We start from the raw sequence: 21,716 nt of genomic DNA, 5'->3' as shown, positions 1-21,716 counted from the left end.
TTTGGATTGAATTTTGGGTCTTATCAACCCCACAAGTGGTCAAAGTTCTTCACTCGCTCCCTCGAGCTAAATCAAAGGCCGAGGGGGTAACTTTATTTCTATTTTTTATTAACAACAAAACAATACATAAAGCACATAGGGGAACACAAGAATACATAGATTACAAACAATGGACAATCGAGCTAGGGGATACAATATCACATTACAATTACACAAGGACCTTAAGGGACATATATATACTTACAATTCTAACAGCTTTTTTGTTAGTAGAGCATTTAACCGTCTTAAAATAAAGTTACATTTATTTTTGTAGGGTAAGAAAATGTGGTTTTCTGTTTGTAAATTTACATTTGTGTCTATGAAATTTGGCCAAAAGAATAATTAAATGAAATACATAAAAATGTTTCAGCTTATTTCTAACGTATGTTAAGAATCCAAACAGTACATCTCTCCACAATAATGTAAAATCTTCATAAATGTGTTAAATTATAAACCTACTGATGCCTTGCCACAGTTCTCTTACATGCATACAATGCCAAAAAAAAATGCAACACTGTTTCTGGGTGGTCATTACAAAAGGAGCAATTTGAGTTGATGTTTTCCTTAAACTTCTTCATATAGTGGTTGGCAGGATAATTATTTATGAATAATTTTAAAGGAAACTTCTTTAATTTAGCTAACAAGTAGGTATGTGTGTGGCAACATCCAAACTTTTTTCCAACAGATATTATCAAAAAATCCATTCCAATAAGGCATGGCATAAGGTATAGATACAACATCCTGCTGAAACAAGGTTCGTATCACTCTGTTGTTGAATGGACCAAAAGAGAAACAAATATTTCCTACTGATGAGTCAACAGGGTCAATAGAAGGTAGGCTCTGAGGGTCAGGTCTTGACACGTTCCTGAATAACATAGCAACACCTGAGGGAATGGCATCTAAAACAATTGCAAAATCTTTAGGTGTTACAGGGACCTTGTAAAGTGATAAGAATTCCTTATAACTGAGTAAAAGACCCTCTGCATTTACCAGTTGGCTCACCAATAGGATATTATTTCGGAACCAATATTCTAAAAACAAAGAAGTATTTTTATACAATATATCCCGATTATTCCATATATAATATATGTGTGGAGAAAAATTGTGTTTATAAATTAAGGACCATGATAAGAAAACCTGCCGATTAAAAGCAGAAAGTTTCACTGGAACTTTGTCAATATTATAATTGAAAAACAACATGAAGTTAAGGCCACCAAAAGTAGAGAAGACATGATGAGGAATAACATTCCAGATAGAAGTGGGTCTTCTTATGAATTGTTTTATCCAATTGATCTTAAAAGTATTATTTAAAGTAGTAAAGTCCAGAAAATTCAGTCCACCAAGTGTTCATTACAACAGTTTTCCTAATGTAATGGGTACGGTTTCGCCAAAGAAAGTTGAAAAGCATCTGGTCAATCTCCTTGCTTATTTTACTGTGAAGATATAAAGATAGAGCACCATATGTTTGTCGAGAGATACCTTCAGCCTTGGTTATTAGGACTCTACCTTTTAAAGATAAGTCCCTCTGTAGCCCTTGATTTAGCTTCTTCTGTGGTTTTTTAAGCCTCTAGACTTCTGATCCTTTTTAATGGTTATGCCTAAATATGTAAGTTCTTCTTTTACTGGAATACCGTAATATGAAGGTGTCACACAATCTTTGACAGCTATGAGTTCACATTTATTAATGTTAAGATATAGACCAGACGCTTTGGGGGTAACGTTCGTGAATTGGACCTCCACTTAAAATGGCAATTAAACTGCATCCGGTTTCGACGGGAATTCCCGGAGGGAAAGTGGCGATGGTTGAGGGGTAAAAAATAACGTCTTTGGACCGCAGACTGATCTCGCTTCCTCCCATCTTTGAGGACATGTATTTCCTTTGCTAAAGCGGTTACTCGAATATCTTGTCAATATAATAGACAGTCTTTGTCATAAACCAGTGTTGGACTTGGCCGAGCATCTACGCCACACACGTTTCTTTCCCTATTCGCACCAGGATCAGTGCTGAACGCTCGGCTCGGGAGAATCAAGCGAGCTAAACACGGCTTCCATTGCCGTGGTAGCCCCATTCCGTCTAGCTGAACTACTAGTAAATAACTACAGTGGGTTCCCTCTTCGGCGTTACTTCATGGGTACGGTGTCGCGGTCGTTCATAGGCAAGCTAGCTAGCAGTATCACCCCTCCAGCGCTAGCTAGTAGCCTGCTAACGTTAGCAGCTCAGTGTTGATTCCTTTGCAGTGTTGATTCCGTTGACTCCATCTACCGCTGACACTGGTGCAAATGAGTGAACCGGGGAAGAGTTTGCTTTCTTCCCCTACTTCTTCAGGGGGGCAACCTGTGGGGTCTGACACCTACAAAGGCTGGCTGTATAAATGGACTAACTACTTGAAGGGCTACCAACGCCGGTGGTTTGTCCTTAGCAACGGCCTTCTGTCATATTACAGGTAATTGCTAGCAGCTAGCTATGCTACCGTTAGAAAGCTAGTTAGATAGCTAGCTGCGTTAATGCAAGCAAAGTCAAGTGCAGTTTAGAACCAATCCCATAGTGACTGTAATTTCAGATGAATCATGTAGTTGACAGTCTATAGACTGCTTGGCGTGCATAATTAATATACATGCAGCAACGTTAACAGGTGACTTTAGAACTGCTGTAGTTGGACAAATATTACTCACCAAAACAAGTCTGTTAAGATATTTGGCAATTGAGAATAGCATGCCATGATGAGCATCATCCCACAGTAAGGCATTTCTCTAGTCAGTCAATGACTGGGCATAAATGCAGAATGTGTGGGAGACAATTAGGCAAAAGCAGAAAAAAAATAAACGTATCAGACTAAATGAATGAATATACACTCAGTGGACAGTTTATTAGGTACACTCATCTAGTACTTGGTCGGACCCCCCTCAGCCCCGAATAATTCAGGCTGTTATGGAGGCAATGTTCAGGTGCACCGTGACGTTCAAACGTTGCTCAATTGGTATCAAGGGACTCCCCCACACCATTACACCACCGCCACCAGCCTGTACTGTTGACACTAGGCAGTATGGTGCCATCGACTCATGCTGCTGATTCCAAATCCTGACTCTACCATCAGCATGAGGCAGTAGGGATCGGGATTCGTCGGACCAGGCAATGTTTTTCCACTCCTCAATTGTCCAATGTTGGTGATCACATGCCCACTGGAGCCACGTCTTCTTGTTTTTAGCTGATAGGAGTGGAACTTTATTTATTTTTTATTTATTTTTATTTCACCTTTATTTAACCAGGTAGGCTAGTTGAGAACAAGTTCTCATTTGCAACTGCGACCTGGCCAAGATAAAGCATAGCAGTGTGAACAGACAACACAGAGTTACACATGGAGTGAACAATTAACAAGTCAATAACACAGTAGGAAAAAAAAAGGGGGGGGGTCTATATACATTGTGTGCAAAAGGCATGAGGAGGTAGGCGAATAATTACAATTTTGCAGATTAACACTTGTGTGATAAATGATCAGATGGTCAACTTGGTGTGGTCATCTGCTCCAATAACCCATCCATGATAAGGACCGACGAGTTGTGTGTTCCGAGATGCCGTTCTGCACACCAGTGTTGTCCTGCGCCGTTATTTGCCTGTTTGTGGCCAGCCTGTTAGCTTGCACAATTCTTGCAATTCTTTCTCAACAGCTGTTTTCGCCCACAGGACTGCCGCTGACTGTATGATGTTTGTTTGTCACACACTGCCGTGCGTGAAAAGCACAGGAGCCCGGCCGTTTCTGAGATACTGGAATCAGCGCGCATGGCACCGACGATCATACCACGCTCTGTCGCTTAGGTCACTCGTTTTGCCCATTCTAGCCATACTGTTCACATTTTTGTGAACAGGATGTTGTAACTAATAAACTGACCAATGAGTCTATATTTATGGTTGCATATATGATGACATTTGCACATTTCATGTAGATAATTGTTATAGATGAAGCTGTGAATAATATTTTAGGTGAGATTCATTTTGGAAGAGATTTCTTTTTGTGGGTGGGGGGTTATTTTACAGGAATGACTGTCAGCGCGTACGACACTGCATATCTATGTAGCAACCTACGAGACCCACCTAGGTCGTTACATTTCTTTATGATGTATAAGATGTCTGACACGTTTTATCTGATGCTTTAGAACGTGTGGTCCTCTAATTCAGTAACGACCTTCACAGTTGTTAGGCACAGTTCCCTAAAACCAGTTAAGAGGGATGTCAGCCAGACTGTTAGGCACTCATTGTGAGGTATTTGTCAGAGGTGTGTGTAGACACACTTGGACATCACCACTTTCCCTGGCTGCCCTACAGTGTTTGATGGGAATGCATGACTGCTCTGCCATGTGTGTTTATGTCACTGAACTCTTGAGTACCAGCACAGAATAAAGAGTTAAATGCCCTGGCATAACCAACGCATGCACATTGCACTGACATGCACACACAAATACACTGCCAAGCACTCACATTGGCTATGCTCAAGTAGGTGCAGGTGTAACAAACCATGAGATACTGTACTCCTATGAAATATAAATAATTGCATGTGTGTGTGGCTGGATTTGTGTGGTGTGCATGTGTGTGTGCCGTGTTGTGACATTTCTGTCTCTGTAGAACTAGATTTAGTCAGCAGAATCTTCCCTTGTCTCTGTGTGTGTACGTGTGTTGGTGTGTGTGCGTCTCTGTGCATTAGGACTCAGGCAGAGATGGCCCACACTTGCCGTGGCACCATCTCCCTGACCACGGCACACATTGAAGTGGGTGACGCGTGCCACCTGGTGCTAACCAGCGGAGGGCGGAGCTACCACCTGAAGGCCACCTCAGATGGGGAGAGTCAGCGCTGGGTCTCTGCCCTCCAACAGGCTAAGGCCAACGCCAGTCACATGATGCACCAATCAGGTGAGAGACAGTGGAAAATGATATGTTTGAGTGGATTGGGATGTTTTTAAATGGTAGAGTGGGTGAAGAATGTTTGGCTTACATTCAAAATAAATTATGACAACACTGTATGATTTGTGGCTTTACTGCTGTACATGACACAGTGATTTGTGATCCTTTTGAAAGGAATTAGAATTTACATTATGAAAAAGTTATGCCGAAGTATTGAGACTAGGATATTTGACCTTTTACCTTACCTTTACCTTGTCTCATTGGAGGTGAAAATGTATATTGGGACATTAACTGCAGGTTCTGTTTTTGGAATTTAAGGTTAGGCACCTGAGGTAAACAAATCTTATAATGTAGCGTTCCGTGTCAAGGTTACCAGCGTCATTCATGCAATCAACCACAAGGTGGCTTGCTCAATAAATGTTGACCGTTTGGGACAAGTGTTCCTGTTTTCTCAATTTTTAATTTTACCTTTATTTAACTAGGCAAGTCAGTTAAGAACAAATTATTATTTTCAATGACGGCCTAGGAACAGTGGGTTAACTGCCTTGTTCAGGGGCAGAACAACAGATTTGTACCGTGTCAGCTCAGGGATTCGAACTTGCAACCTTTCAGTTACTACTCCAACGCTCTAACCAACCACTAGGCTACCCTGCCGCCCCACTAGGCTACCCTGCCGCCCCACTAGGCTACCATGCCGTATAATGCAACATTTGAATATAATTCTTGTGGTGGTTGGTTCTGTTCCATTAAAAACCTCCAATGGAGACTGTCACTTATCAGTCATTTCAACAAGCTATCGTGTGGCTTTTTTGCCAATTGCATTGCTAAGAGTGGGCACTGCTCTGGTGTCCTTGAGAATTCATTTTCTTGATTGAACTGTAGTTTTGAGCTGTCTCCACCGATTGCTGGTTTAAGTCCAGTTCTCTGATATGCACTTAGTGAGCTTGTGGAAAAGAGGGTGACTGCGAAGGATGGTGCAAGGGCACAGCTTGTAAGGACATCTCTTTCTCTTCTCTCTCTGCTCTACATCTCATTTCTATCTTCCCTCACACACTTGCTCTCTCTTTCTCTCCATACCCCTCCCTTTTTGAGTATGACGACAGCCGGAGTTGAATGAAGTGACCCTCCAGCATTTATACTCCTCCTCCCACTGCTATGGGTAGAGAGAGATGCTTCATATTTCCATTAAGACTATTTTCTCTCTATCTGCACTGTAGAGAAAGAGATTCAGTGCAGCCTCCTAATTAGTTTTCCTCTGTAAGTATTTATTACCTGGAATAACTATATTGAGGAAATAATTGTCAAGTTAGCTATAGTGGAGGGGTTGGTGTGTGTATTTGTGAGTGGATTCATTCCCTGTGTGGTACTGTGTCCTCATGGTAATTCACTTTGACAGTCAGTGGGGTAGACTTCATTTATCAGCTGCACACTGGAACAAATGTGAGTACCTGATTATTAAATGTTATTTGGCATCTTTAATGTGTCCGCTTCTCTTTGAGGCAATGCTCAGTCAGAGATCTATCTTTAGCTCCTTACTGATTTGAACTGACCTAGATATGACAGATGGTGGTAATACATGTAATGCACGTTTTTCTACAGATTGGATTTATGACTGATTTTCTCAGGGATCTGCATTCATTCATAGGAGAGGGGTTGTGCCTCTGCTTCGTTCCACAGTACTCTTAGCCTCTGAAGGGTTTGTCTGTGTATGCTTGTGTTTATGGACATGGGTTTAAACTTTAAAGTCATCTGTTTGTTTACTTAACCTTTATTTAATGGGTCAGTTAAGAACAAATTCTTACATCCTGGTGAGTCAGGGAAGTCAGTTGAGAAAATATTCTTATTTACAATAACAACCTGGCAAGTGGCTATGGTCAATGCGGCCAAACAGATGTAGCGAATGAAGCTACGCTAAGTCACTGAACAGCATTTGTAGGATCTGAACCCATTTAGATGATTCTCCATTCGCCCATGGCCCAGAAACTGCTGAAACTTCAGTAATATAGGACAATGGACACTTGTGGTGCAATAATAGTAAACATCATTCCTCTCGCAGAGCTGTGGATTTTAATTGGGTATTAGCCTCATGATCTCTGCTTTAATTCCCTGGTCACTGAGATTGGGCACCGTTGAAGAGTTGCCCCCATATTTAGGAGCTGTTATTGTTGTTGTGGTATTGTTTTGTACCAGGGGAAGTTAATCCGATTGGTGTTTACTGAAGGTGTGTGTGATCTGATGATTATAACAGAGGTCTTCACTAATTAGATTCTAGATGATGATCGATGGACACACCAGTTGTTTTAGATGATTGCAGCAGAGCAAGATGTTTTGCTGGCAACTTTAACATGCCGCCAGGTTTTTGCCGACTTTCCTTTATATCTGAAAGGTATTGCCGGCAACAAAGCCTGTACTTTTATTTCCGCCAATCGACCTGGTCATAATTTTGGTAAGATGTTTAAAAGTCCCGCCAACCCATCAATATAAAGTATTCATACCCCTTGATTTACTGTGCCTTCAGAAAGTATTCATACCCCTTGATTTACTGTGCCTTCAGAAAGTATTCATACCCCTTGATTTATGCAAATCTATTGAAAATTAAATACAGATATCTAATTTACACAAGTATTCACACTGCTGAATCAATACTTTGTAGAAGCACCTTAGGCAGCGATTACAGCTGTGAGTCTTTTAGGGTAAGTCTCTTTCCACACCTGGATTGTGTAACATTTGCCAATTATTATTTTCAGATTTCTTCAAGCTCTGTCGAATTGGTTGTTGATCATTGCTACACTACCATTTTCAGATCTTGCCATATATTTTCAATTAGTTTTAGTGGTGGAAAAAGTACAGAATTGTCATACTTGAGTAAAATTATAAGAAAATGACTCAAGTAAAAGTGAAAGTCACCCAGTAAAATACTACTTCAGTAAGTAATATACAAGTATTTGGATTTAAATATACTTAAGTATCAAAAGTAAAAGTAATTGCTAAACTATACTATAAGTATAAATAATTTCAAATGTCTTATATTAAGCAAACCAAACTATTCTATTTTTAAAAATGTATTTATGGATAGCCAAGGTCACACTCCAACGCTCAGACTATAGGTCGATCGATTAATCGGAATGGCCGATTTAATTAGGGCCAATTTCGGCCTCCCGGGTGGCGCAGTGGTCTAAGGCACTGCAGTGCTAGCTGTGTCACCAGAGACTCTGGGTTTGAGCCCAGGCTCTGTCGCAGCCGGCCACGACCGGGAGGTCCATGGGGCGACGCACAATTGGCCTAGCGTCGTCCGAGTTAGGGAGGGTTTAGCCGGTAGGGATATCCTTGTCTCATCGCGCACTAGCGACTCCTGTGGCGGGCCGGGTGCAGTGCACGCTGACCAGGTCGCTAGGGGCACGGTGTTTCCTCTGACACATTGGTGTGGCTGGCTTCCGGGCTGGATGTGCGCTGTGTTAAGAAGCAGTGCGGCTTGGTTGGGTTGTGTTTCGGAGGACGCATGGCTTTCGACCTTCGTCTCTCTCGAGCCCGTACGAGAGTTGTAGCGATGAGACAAGATAGTAACTACTAACAATTGGATACCACGAAATTGGGGAGAAAAGGGGGTAAAATAAAAAAAATGGGTCCGATTTCAAGTTTTCATAACAATCGGTAATCGTCATTTTTGGACACCAATTATGACCGATTACATTCCACGAAACGAGGAGACTGTGTGGCAGGCTAACTACCTGTTATGCGAGTGCAACAAGGAGCCAAGGTAAGGCGCTAGCTAGCATTAAACTTATCTTATAAAAAAAACAATCAATCTTAACATAATCAATAGTTAACTACACATGGTTGATGATATTACTAGCTTGTCCTGCGTTGCATATAATTGAAGCGGTGCCTGTTAATTTGTCATTGAATCACAGCGTACTTTGCCAAACGGGTGATTTAACAAGAGCATTCACGAAAAAGCACTGTCGTTGCACCAATGTGTACCTAACCATAAACATCAATGCCTTTCTTAAAGTCAATACACAAGTATATATTTTTAAACCTGCATATTTAGTTAATATTGCCTGCTAACATGAATTTCTTTTAACTAGGGAAATCGTCACTTTTCTTCCGTTCTGTGCAAGCAGAGTCGGGGTAAATGCAGCAGTTTGGGCCGCCTGGCTCGTTGCGAACTGTGTGAAGACCATTTCTTCCTAACAAAGACCATGATTCATTTTACATAATTATGACATAACATTGAAGGTTGTGCAATGTAACAGCAATATTTAGACTTATGGATGTCACCTGATAGATAAAATACGGAACGGTTCTGTATTTCACTGAAAGAATAAACGTTTTGTTTTCGAAATTATAGTTTACGGATTTGACCACATTAGTGACCTAAGGCTCGTATTTCTGTGTGTTATTATATTATAATTAAGTCTATGATTTGATAGAGCAGTCTGACTGAGCGGTGGCAGGCAGCAGCAGGCTCGTAAGCATTCATTCAAATAGCACTTTCGTGCATTTGCCAGCAGCTCTTCGCTGTGCTTCAAGCATTGAGCTGTTTATGACTTCAAGCCTATCAACTCCCAAGATTAGGTTGGCAATACTAAAGTACCTATTAGAACATCCAATATTCAAAGGTATATGAAATACAAATGGTATAGAGAGAAATAGTCCTATAATAACTACAACCTAAAACTTCTTACCTGGGAATATTGAAGACTCATGTTAAAAGGAACCACCAGCTTTCATATGTTCTCATGTTGTGAGCAAGGAACTTAAACATTACCTTTTTTTTACATGGCACATATTGGACTTTTACTTTCTTCTCCAACACTTAGTTTTTGCATTATTTAAACCAAATTGAACATGTTTCATTATTTATTTGTGACTAAATTGATTTTATTGATGTATTATATTAAGTTAAAATAAGTGTTCATTCAGTGTTGTTGTAATTGTTATTATATATACAGTATATATATAAAAATCGGCCAATTAATCGGTATCGTTTTTTTTTGGTCGTCCATTAATCGGTATCGGTGTTGAAAAATCATAATCGGTTGACCTCTAACTCAGACGTCATTTACAAATGAAGCATTTGTGTTTAGTGAGTCCACAAGATCCGAGCCAGTAGAGATGACCGGGGATGTTCTCATGATAAGTGTGTGAATTGGACCATTTTCATGTCCTGCTAAGTCTTAAAAATGTACTTTTGGGTGTCAGGGATAATATATGGAGTAAAAAGTAAATAATTGTCTTTAGAAAGTTGTCATAAATAGTAAAGTACAGATACCCCCAAAAACTATTTAAGTAGTACTTTTTGAAGTATTTTTACTTAAGTACTTTACAGCACTGAGTAAATTTAAGTCAGACCTATAACTCGGCCACTCAGGAACATTCACTGCCTTCTTGGTAAGCAACTCCAGTGTAGATTTGGCCTTGTGTTTTAGGTTATTGTCCTGCTGAAAGGTGAATTAATCTCCCAGTGTCTGGTGGAAAGCATACTAAATCAGGTTTTCCTCTAGGATTTTGCCCGTGCTTAGCTCCATTCTGTTTCTTTTTTCATCCTGACAAACTCCCCAGTCCTTAATGATTACAAGCATACCCATAACATGATGCAGCCACCACTATGCTTGAAAATATGGAGACCCCAGGCGTCCTTCTTTTCACTCTGTCAATTAGGTTAGTATTGTGGAGTAACTACAATGTTGTTGATCCATCTTCAGTTTCCTCATCACAACCATTAAACTCTGTAACTGTTTTAAAATTACCATTGGCCTAATGGTGAAATCCCTGAGCAGTTTCCTTCTTCTCCTGAAACTGAGTTAGGAAGGACGCCTGACTGGGTGCGTTGATACACCATCCAAAGCCTAATTAATAACATTATGGGGTATTGTGTGTAGATCAGTGATACAGAATCTCAATTTAATCCATTTGAAATTGAGGCTGTAACACAACAACATTTGGTAAAGTGAAGGGGTGGGAATACTTTCTGAAGGCACTGTAAGTGTCCACTCGTAACACCTTACAGTAGCTCACACCACCTGTCTCTCCTCTTTCCTTACTCCTTCTCCTGGCATCTTTCCTTTGCCCATCCCCATTGTGGGTTCCCTCTCCATCACCTGTAGGGGCGGATCACTGTCACACATGAGTCATTCAGATGTATGAGTCATGGCCATCTCTATCAATTATCTGCTGACATGTTTTCCTCTGACTCCCACACATGACAGATGATGATGTGTACTTAACGATCGCACAGACATACCATGCAGCCCTCCTCATCTCCTTTTACTGTGTAGCAGATATTACTCACAGTTAATTTAGACTACATTATCACAATCCATTTAGACTACATTATCACAGTGCATTTAGGCTACATTATCACAGCCATTTCCTAGGATGGGTGTGCTTCTATTCAGAGTCACAGGTTTGGTGACTACGCTAAAACAATTGTGCACTGGTAGAGCAGCTGTCAGAGGAGAGAGAGAGATCTATATCTCTCTCTCTCTCCTGGGTGCTCTTATCTGTCTCTCTCCCCATGTGTTGTATATGTTTCATCAGACCACTGCAGATGTCTGAAGGAGTTTTCACTCTCATTTTAATCTTCCCCTGAGAGCTCATAAATCCACTTTCCATTATTTTGTTTTTTTCTCTAATAACAGCATGGGAGTCCTTCACTGTTGTCTGGCGCTCCAAGGATGCTCTGCCTGACACTGGCCTTGAGTCAGACAACCTGCCTGGGAGATGGTAGCTTATATATGCATGCATGTCACATGAAGCAGGCAAATGCAGAAGCTGATGGATTTGGTCCAGATCTGTGTTTTTACGTAGGATCTATTGTAGGTATTTGTGATATTTACATGGTTTATTCTGACATTACTTACAACCACTGGATTCACGCTACAGTAGTGTTTGAGTTTGGCAAAGTTCTGTCGATATGGAGATGAGTAGCCTAGCTTTTATTTCTAGACAGCAAGGGTTGTTTATAATTTGAGTTGTTCTGATTTGGGGCTTTTTGATGCCTCTGGCACCATGTAAAGTGTAAGGGTCTTACAATGTTGTTTTCTGTAGCGTTCCATCTTGTCCAATGTCCTAGACTACCAGTGAACAGTACGATTCAAGTTATGAGGTGTCAATAATCTAGTCTACAGGGTAGGACTCCAGATGACTTTGTTGTTGTAGGATGCAGATGGCAGAGTTGTGGAGATCTAGGTGACCGTGGCGGGTGTCTCAGACACCAGGCTCCTGCAGCTCTGAGATGTCTGTAACACTGCTGCTCTCACTGAGAGACTTGTCTGTCTGTTCAGCCTGTCCTCTCTCTCTGAGCTCATTAAAATCCACATAATGATTGCACCCCAGGAATATGTCTGCCTCTGCTGGTACTGGTCGATTTATTTCCTCTTGCTGCCTGTGACTGATGGTACCAACACGGGGGAGGAGCGGAGGGAAGTGAAGTGCGTCATCGTTTTTCTCCCTCCACTGCTAAAAATAACTCAGTCCTCCAATTGCTTGGACCTGTGTTTCCACAGCGACCATAGAAATGTAATTCATAGCTTCCTGTCGGGGGGGGGGGTCACAACGGTTGATCTCTCTTTCCGTCTCACACTCTCAATCTATTCCCATACATAACTTCACGTCTCTGTAGAATCTCTCCATCTTTGTTTCCATATCTCTTTGTCAGTGAGTTATTTTATTTTATCTCTGCCTGCATCACAACTATAATTGTCTACAGTATCTCTACCTCATCTTCTCGTCCATAATGGAAACTGTATGACCGTCTGAGGGCACGAAAGGAAAGAACACATTCCGCCCTTCAAATCAATCATCATGTCTTCTCCACTTGCAGATTTATAGAGTCAATGCTATTTTAAGAATATGGCTTTGTAAGCAAATGCCTGAATGAATGGAACAAATTCAGTGCTGCTCCCTCTAACCATCCCTACCACCCTCTGTCTGTACAGATGACTCTGGAGACGAGGCCCCTGTGCCGCAGCCTGACCGAGCCCTGACCCAGGGGGCTCTGAAGACCCTTGCCAGTAAGCTGGACGACCTGAGCACCTGCAACGAGCTAATCGGCAAGCACGGCGCCGCCCTGCAGCGATCCCTCAGCGAGCTCGAGGACCTGCGCACGGCCACTGACGGCACCGACAAACTCAAGACTGTCAACGAGCGTGCCACACTCTTCCGCATCACCTCCAATGCTATGATCAATGTGAGGACCGACTCACTTTGCTAACACTTTGCCAACATTTCAGTACAGCACCTACTGGCTACTTCAATCGATTTTTCAGTATAACCAATGCTAGTAGTCATCCTACTGCTTTGATCAATAAGAACTCCTAATGCCATGATCAATAGGAGTGTTTATTATATTGGACTGTGTGTTGTACCTATGCTCTGTAACTTTAGAGGTGTCATTGATATATTGTCACCTCTGTGGCTGCCTTCTCCTCTGTATGGTCTCAGGCCTGTAGGGACTTCCTGGACGTAGCAGAGACACACAGCCGGAGGTGGCAGAGAGCCCTGCAGTATGAGAGAGAACAGCGCCACCACCTGGAGGAGACTATTGAACAGCTAGCCAAGCAGCACAACAGCCTGGAGAGGGCCTGGAGAGAGGCTCCCAGCACACACCCAGGTCAGAGGTGCGCGCACACACACACACACACCAGTCTGTTCTCTCATATTTGATTAAGATTAGAAAACACTCAATGGTTTAAGCTCCTACCGTGAAGGTAGTTTGGTGCAGTTTATTGCTTGGTATGGATTGGAATCTCACAAGAAACTGTCCCTCCTCTGGTCATCCCTGGCACTGCATTCATAGTGGGATGTTGCTGGTTTATCTTTCAGAATTTCATTTATTGTAGCATAAATGCACTCCGGTTTGAGAAATAAGATCTACACAAACAAAACACACTAACTCAAACTGTAATTATCCTGTGTACCTGGCAGACGGAGGTGAGAGAACGCAGGAGGGTGACGCCAGTGATGAGAATGAAGACACAGAGTTCTTTGATGCCATGGAGGACTCCCCTGCCTTCATCACAGTGACCGCCTCTGACCACACCCAGCACAGGTCAGTCAGGGTCACTGGGATGAAACCCTGATGAAGGAAGCTTGCTGATGAAACATGAGTTATTACATGTGTTGCATCGGATTCAGAACCAGTCCGGGTCACTGACCTGATCTCTACTGATCATGGAGCCAAGTAGAGTTCATTCATATAGCTATGTAATATGACGATGCTAGCATAATTCATTAGGCTTTATTATGTATAATGAATTCATTTGACTGTGTTTTGTGTATATGGTAGTTGTAGTGTGTTTGTGTTTCAGACGCTCCGGCAGTGACCAGAGTATCATGAGTGGAGGATTACCCAATAGTGAATGGAGCCACAATGAGAATGTGAGTCTGCAGTCTTAAGCTTTACCACCTCTTTACATACAGAGGTTTAGTAAATCATAGGCAAGGTTATCTTACCTTAGGGCAGGGATCATCAACTAGATTCAGCTGCGGGCCAATTTGTTTTTCATGAGTATATGGACGGGGGGCAGGAACCTAATTACAAATGATTTGTATTATTGTAAATTAACTGCAAATTAACCACAAGAAATTAAAATCTATTAAATTTAAACCTTGCTTACATTTGTATACGGTCACGTGTCTCTCTTATGTGTGGGAATACGTGTTCTTTTCTCAGAAAACTTGGGGGGCCAAATAAAAGTGCCCGTGGGACACCAGTTGGGGAACCCTGCCTCAGGGATTGTATGATACAATACTTTAGGGTGAAATAATATTTGTTGAGGTCTATCCTGTAATACCTATGCTTACCTGATTAACTGTGGTTGACCATGCATGTGTTCCTCAGGACTCTGGCTCCAACAACGTCCAGCTGCGTAGAGTTAGACGGAGCCGCATCCCAAACAAACCCAACTACTCCCTTAACCTGTGGAGCATCATGAAGAACTGCATCGGCAAGGAGCTGTCCAAGATCCCCATGCCTGTAAGAGAAACGAGAAGTGATTATACGGTTTGTGTATTAAACGCAGGACGCAACTCCAATGTGTGTCTGCCTGCAATTGTGACTTCAGGTAAACTTCAACGAGCCCCTGTCGATGCTGCAGCGTCTAACTGAGGATCTAGAGTACAGTGACCTGCTGGACCGGGCGGCTCGCTGCGAATCGTCCCTGGAGCAGATGTGCCTGGTGGCAGCCTTCTCTGTGTCCTCCTACTCCACCACCATCCACCGCACTGCCAAGCCCTTCAACCCCCTGCTGGGGGAGACCTACGAGCTGGACCGGCTGGATGACTTCGGCTACTGCTCCATCTGCGAGCAGGTCAGACACAACGAACACCCCGGCACGCTCTCTCTCTGAAGCATGTCTAAGATGCACAGAGACAAACAGAATGGCCCACGCACTACTGACAATGTCACCCTCCTCCTCCTGCTCTCTCAGGTCAGTCACCACCCCCCAGCCGCCGCCCACCATGTGATGTCACAACGAGGCTGGACCCTGTGGCAGGAGATCACTATCGACAGCAAGTTCAGAGGGAAATACATCTCTGTAATGCCATTAGGTGAGCCGTGCATACCCATGTACATTGTCCTCCAATATGCACTAAATACTGGTTACATATACAGAATCATGTCACACAGCTATTTCAAATCCATATTAATTAGACATTTTGTATAACGTTGTTTATTTGAATGATCTTTCTCTCTAGGCTGCATCCACCTGCAGTTCCACTCCAGTGGGAATCACTATGTGTGGGGAAAAGTCACCTCCACGGTGCACAACATCATAGTGGGCAAACTGTGGATTGACCAGGTGAGTGTCTCACATATTTAATGTGTGTTTGTATATTTGTATACAGTCCGTTTGTCCCTATTGTTTATATACAGATGTAGGATGAAAAATGAAGGGGAAAAAAGACCTATATTGTCACAGCTATGTAATCCTGCAGCAACAGGATTTGAACATTTAGTCCTTAATGGTGCTTGATTGGTGGTTGGGCTATTGGCTGGCCAAAAGTAGGCTGCATGAAAACTGCAATACTCTTAATGTAACTGTGGGTTTTCAGTGAATGTATGTAAAACACAAAGTTGTTCTGCATTTCCTGCGGCGCATGACAATTTTCAGCAACAAAAGAGTGATCAAATGAAATGCGGCACAGGAGGTTGAGGCAGCTTCATTGAGGAGGACGGGGTCACAGTAATGACTGGGGTGGAATGGTATCGAATACATCAATCAAATCAAATGTATTTATAAAGCCCTTCTTACATCAGCTGATGTCTCAAAGTGCTGTACAGAAACCCAGCCTAAAACCCCAAACAACAAGCAATGCAGGTCCAGAAGCACGGTGGCCGATCATAGCCGATCATTCAGAGTATCTCTAACGCACCTGCTGTCTCGAGAGAGTTGAACACAGCAGTTCTGGGACAGGTAGCACGTCCGGTGAACAGGTCAGGGTTCCATAGCCGCAGGCAGAACAGTTGAAACTGGACAGCAGTACGGCCAGGTGGACTGGGGACAGCAATGAGTCATCAGGCCAGGTAGTCCTGAAGCATGGTCCTAGGGCTCAGGTCCTCCGATAGAGAGAGAAAGCAAGAAAGAGAGAAAATTAGAGAGAGCATACTTAAATTCACACACGGCACTGGATAAGACAGGAGAAATACTCCAGATATAACAGACTGGCCCTAGCCCTCCGACACAAACTACTTCAGCATTCATTCTGGAGGCTGAGACAGGAGGGGTCGGGAGACACTGGCCCCATCCGATGACACCCCCGGACAGGGCCAAACAGGCAGGATATAACCCCACCCACTTTGCCAAAGTACAGCCCCCACACCACTAGAGGGATAGCTTCAACCACCAATTTACCATCCTGAGACAAGGCCGAGTATAGCCCACAAAGATCTCCGCCACGGAACAACCCAAGGGGGGGCACCAACCCAGACAGGAAGATCACGTCAGTGACTCAACCCACTCAAGTGACGCACCCCTCCTAGGGACGGCATGGAAGAGCACCAGTAAGCCAGTGACTCAGCCCCTGTAATAGGGTTAGAGGAAAATCATCCCAGTGGAGAGAGGGGAACCGGCCAGGCAGAGACAACGACATGGTTTCCATGTGTTTGATTCCATTTGCTTCATTCCGGACATTATTATGAGCTGTCCTCCCCTCAGCAGCCTCCTGTGGTGGGTGGTGTTGTACAGAATCTGCCTCACTCTGCTCTCTCTCATTATGTCTGCATGAATCATCAGGTCTCCATGTTTGCCAAAAACACAATCCAATCTGTTTTTTCCCATCTATTCATCCCTCCCTGTCCTGCTTTGCTGTCCTCACTCTCAACATTGTCCCTCATGATTAATGACACCAATAGTAATGATTATGATATATTGCTAACATTGATAAACCAGAAGTATTTTGTAATAATATTGTTGACCGTGTGTCGATAATGCTGAAGCTAATTTCCACCAGGAGAATCATCAGCCTGTGGCATGGGATAAATAGCCTGTGTTTTTCTCTTTGTAGTCTGGGGACATTGAAATAGTCAACCACAGGACCAAGGACACCTGCCACCTCAAGTTTGTCCCTTACAGTTATTTCTCCAGAGACCTCTCACGCAAGGTAAATCTATGGTTTTAGAAACAGAGGCAGTCCTTCCCACATCCTCAATGTTTCCTCCCTCCCTCTGATGTTGTGACTCCAGGTGACAGGTGTGGTAGCAGATAGCGAGGGCACGGCCCATCACATTATGTCTGGTACCTGGGACGACAAGATGGAGAGCGCCAAGATAGTGGAGAGTAGCCGGGGATGTGGAGGGTCAGAGGGCAAACAGAAGACCCTCTATCAGACCCTCCAGCCCAAAGTGCTGTGGAAGAAATACACTCTCCCGTAAGATCAGTCTGCCTGCATATTATCAAGTCAGCCTTAAGCACGTAAACCTATTTATACAACCATTTTGATTCCTCTCCTCTTGCATCCTTGCGACACTTCTTACTCCCACATCACTACCCGTCACTCCTCGCCCTCTCCCTCTCTGTCCATCCTATCTATCTGTTTCACCTCAGTGTTTTCTCTCCACTCCCCAGGGAAAATTCTGAGAACATGCACTTCTTCTCCTCCCTGGCCCTGACACTGAACGAGCCTGAGGAGGGCGTGGCTCCGACTGACAGCCGCCTGAGGCCCGACCAACGGCTGATGGAGGCGGGGCTTTGGGACGAGGCCAACGCCCACAAACAGCGTCTGGAGGAACGACAAAGGCTGGAGAGGAGGAAGAGGGAGGCACAAGCAACACAGGTCCTGGAAGAAGGTGAGGAGGGTAGTGGAAGGACTTGATAAAGGACATATCAAGAGAGATTACAGTATAGAAACTAGGAAGCAAAAGTGTGACAATTGCAATACAGTGTATGTCAGCAAGATGTTACCCATATTGAGTTACATATGTGTATGTTTGTGTCTCTGACTCCTTAGGCCAAGACATTGAGGGCTTCCAGCCACTGTGGTTTGAGAGGAGGACAGATGATTCAACGGGGGAGAGCACTTACGTGTACAGGGGTGGATACTGGGAGGCCAAAGACAAACAGGACTGGAGCCAATGCCCTGAGATCTTCTAAGGCTCCACCCCTGGGACAGTGACATCACTGGAGGGCAGAGCTGAGGAACTGATGGACAAGCAGAGGGAGGGGTCCACATGCTGCAAACACATTGACATGTGGCCAACTCTTTGTCCATGTGTGTGTATTTGTGTGTGTTCCAGAAAGACGGAGCCCTCCATGCCAAACTTCAAGAACATTCTCTGTCCCAATCACTGACAAGTGTGTTTCGCAAGCATGGCCGTGTGTGTGTGTGTGTGTGTGTGTGTGTGTGTGTGTGTGTGTGTGTGTGTGTGTGTGTGTGTGTGTGTGTGTGTGTGCGTGGCGCAACAGAGTAAGTTAGAGAGACAACCTATTTGAGATATTTTGATTAAGAGTTACAAAATAGAGCTATTGCATGGAAACCCATATTTATTTGAGGTGGTATGTCTAGTGGTGCCTGGTGCCCCATTGATCTGGTAATAAGGTAATAACTACCGTAAGTGTATAATATTATAGAATAATATTGGGACAATTGTATGGATAAGTAGGGGGGAAAGTGAAAGAGGTTGTGTTTTGGTTCTAGGATGTCCTGTTCCAGTCTGAGCAACTATCTCCAATATATACCAAGGGTACAAAACATTAGGAACACCTTCTTAATATTGAGTTGCACCACCTGCTGCCCTCAGAACAGCGTCAATTCGTTGGGGCATGGACTACAATGTGTCAAGCGTTCCCGCAGGGATGCTGGCTCATGTTGACTCCAATGCTTCCCACAGTTAAGTCAAGTTGGTTGGATGTCCTTTGGGTGGTGGACCATTCTTGATACACACAGGAAACTGTTAAGCATGAGAAACTCAGCAGCATTGCAGTTCTTGACACACGCAAACCGGTGTGACTGGCACCTACTACCATACCCTGTTCAAAGATGCTTACATATTTTGTCTTGCACAATCACCCTCTGAATGGCACACATACACAAACCGTGTCTCAAGGCTTGAAAATCCTCCTTTAACCTGTCACCTCTCTTCCAGCTACACTGATTTGAAGCAGATTTTTTTTAGGTGACAGCAATAAGGGATCAAATCTTTCACCTGGATGCCGTGTCATGGAAAGAGCAGGTGTTCCTAATGTTTTGAATACTTTACATATCTATATGTAACTATGCATATCTATATGTAACATTGTGCAGTGCCAGTGTTTCCTTCCGTTGCAACAGCTAGGCACTCCCCGGATTTGTAACTTAACAGTGCATTTCTGCAGTGCATGAAAACACCCATGTAGTGGACGCTGATATCACTGAATACTTTTGATCTGTACAGACCTCATCTCAGAAACCAAGAACTAAAGTCTTTACCAGTTATGTTACATGCGTCTTTCCAGGAGCGATTAGTTCAGACCAAAAACTGTAGGGGAATTTTGAGTATGTAAGAAGCTACCCACGATTATGATCATTCGTAAACAATATCGATTGTGTTCTAATGTCTTGATTTCTCATGTTGATGAGGGTGCATTATGAACAGACAAAATGTTAAATCTTAACAAATGATTCCACCCTGTGCAATGAAATGTTTCAATGTCTTATATATTTTTTTAAATATTAAGAAATCGTCTGAATTATACTATAGGATGTGTAATGTCGAGTTGCACAGTGCAAAGGAAGTGTGTACTCCAATTATTACACATCTTTGTGTTTGACTGCAGGCATTTAAACATGCACCATCAATGAACTCAGACCAGTGTTGTGGCACCACTTGTAGCTAATGCATGGTTTAATGTGCTCATGCACTGCTGCCTAGTATTAATTAGGCATTAGCCTCAATAGTCGTTTCTAGACTTCACTCACAGAAGAACATCGTGTGAATTCACCTCTTGTGCCCTAGGTCTTAGAAAATTGACTTTTTTTTGCTTGAACAAACAAACTGTCTCAATGTGGTCTTTGTAAACATCCACAGTGTTATCATAGATGGTCTATAATGTAGTAACCAGCTTTGGTGTCATGCAGTTCTCAACTCAAGACATGGATGAAAAATAAATTAGACAAGTTGAAGACTCAAGCCAAGAGGAGATATCCCCTGGGACAGTCTGTCTGATCTGGGCTAGCCGGTCTGATGGGGCTGCACACTCCACATTACTCGTTTGACGTTATCTTGGCTCTAGCACACATGTATTCAAGGTACCACTCAATAAAAGCAATTCAATCGAATTATGTGCACTTTTATTGGCTTGCCAGATTTGTAATCATGATAAATGTTCGTCCTCAACTGACCTCAACCTGAGGATGAAAAATACTTTTTCTGTTTTTAATGTTGCTGCAGTTGCACCTACATCCAGCAGGTGCCACTATAGCCTACATTTTTATATTGCTGATGTAATGCCATGTTCACTTAAAGTTTAAAAAAGCTTCATTCTGACATCGGGCTTGAATTGTCAAATGCCATGTAAGTATTCAAGGATAGTATGGCTTGAAAGCAGATTGGTGTGGCTACAAGTGGTATTCAGGTAGTCTAAATTCAAATGCAATTGTTAATGTGTTAGGCTATAGATATGATTAGAAAAATGCAATTGCATTGCAAACAGTGAATAGGTTATTGCCTTGTTCACATGATACCATGATTTGAAATATCCTGGATGTACATACACAACCATAAAATGTTATATGCTTAATATGGCACAGAATTTAGGATTACATAACCTAGGATAACCTTAGAGAATGGAATATCCTAGTGTTCCTGTGTCTTCTTATAAAATATGATTTTGTAATTAAGCATTACAGTAATTATATCTGAACAAATGTGAAAGTTTGGACAGTTTGTTGCTGATCAGTCAACATACAGTCCTTTTGGCTGTTTTAAGGCGGTGGTGTAGTGCTCACTGGCTAGATAACATCTGTATTGTATTCTACACTGAGAACAGAATGTTCCAAACTAAGGCAGAGTATCATGAATTCTGTTTTTCACATACAACTCCTCACTAGAGGTGGGAATGCAAGGTGGTGTGGTAAAGGGGGGAACAATCTCACTGCGATTTCTGTCCCATGTGCTATATTTGCATTGGTGGATTGTTTGTTTTTTAATACAGTCAGTAGATCAACATTTGTTCACTGTGCACATTGAGTGCTCTGTTTAGGTTCATTCATATTTGTGCAGACATGTTTTATTGAGTGTTATATAAAAACGCCTTGAGAGGAAGTGCCCTGTATATGCTGACATTGCATAATAAAGTAA

General features: G+C 42.8%; 1 protein-coding gene across 4 annotated transcripts; it reads left to right on the top strand.

The window, feature by feature from the left end:
- Nucleotides 1–1,819: 1,819 nt before the first annotated feature.
- On the top strand, nucleotides 1,820–20,695 carry LOC115101269 (oxysterol-binding protein 2-like). 4 transcript variants are annotated; one of them, XM_029620629.2, is made up of 14 exons: nucleotides 1,820–2,483; nucleotides 4,737–4,942; nucleotides 12,877–13,127; nucleotides 13,382–13,550; nucleotides 13,865–13,988; nucleotides 14,248–14,317; nucleotides 14,781–14,915; nucleotides 15,004–15,249; nucleotides 15,370–15,490; nucleotides 15,638–15,741; nucleotides 17,447–17,542; nucleotides 17,625–17,809; nucleotides 18,007–18,227; nucleotides 18,389–20,695. In XM_029620629.2, the coding sequence occupies exons 1-14, from the start codon at nucleotides 2,320–2,322 to the stop codon at nucleotides 18,529–18,531; spliced, it is 2,235 nt and encodes a 744-aa protein (XP_029476489.2). In that variant the 5' UTR covers nucleotides 1,820–2,319; the 3' UTR covers nucleotides 18,532–20,695. The 4 variants fall into 4 exon arrangements, with proteins under 4 accessions (XP_029476489.2, XP_029476492.2, XP_029476491.2 ...); XM_029620632.2 differs by having other exon boundaries at nucleotides 2,394–2,483; nucleotides 4,658–4,942; XM_029620631.2 differs by having other exon boundaries at nucleotides 2,394–2,483; nucleotides 4,073–4,942.
- Nucleotides 20,696–21,716: the final 1,021 nt, after the last annotated feature.

This window comes from Oncorhynchus nerka, linkage group LG19, assembly GCF_034236695.1.
Source record: "Oncorhynchus nerka isolate Pitt River linkage group LG19, Oner_Uvic_2.0, whole genome shotgun sequence".
Lineage (NCBI taxonomy): Eukaryota > Metazoa > Chordata > Actinopteri > Salmoniformes > Salmonidae > Oncorhynchus > Oncorhynchus nerka.
This window is presented reverse-complemented; position numbering and strand designations above follow the sequence as displayed.

Coding starts and splice junctions, on each gene's coding strand:
- LOC115101269 (XM_029620629.2), top strand. CDS start 2,320: ATGAGTGAACCGGGGAAGAGTTTGCTTTCTTCCCCTACTTCTTCAGGG. Junction 13,128..13,381: donor CCTCCAATGCTATGATCAAT/GTGAGGACCGAC, acceptor GTATGGTCTCAG/GCCTGTAGGGACTTCCTGGA. Junction 15,742..17,446: donor GCAAACTGTGGATTGACCAG/GTGAGTGTCTCA, acceptor TTCTCTTTGTAG/TCTGGGGACATTGAAATAGT.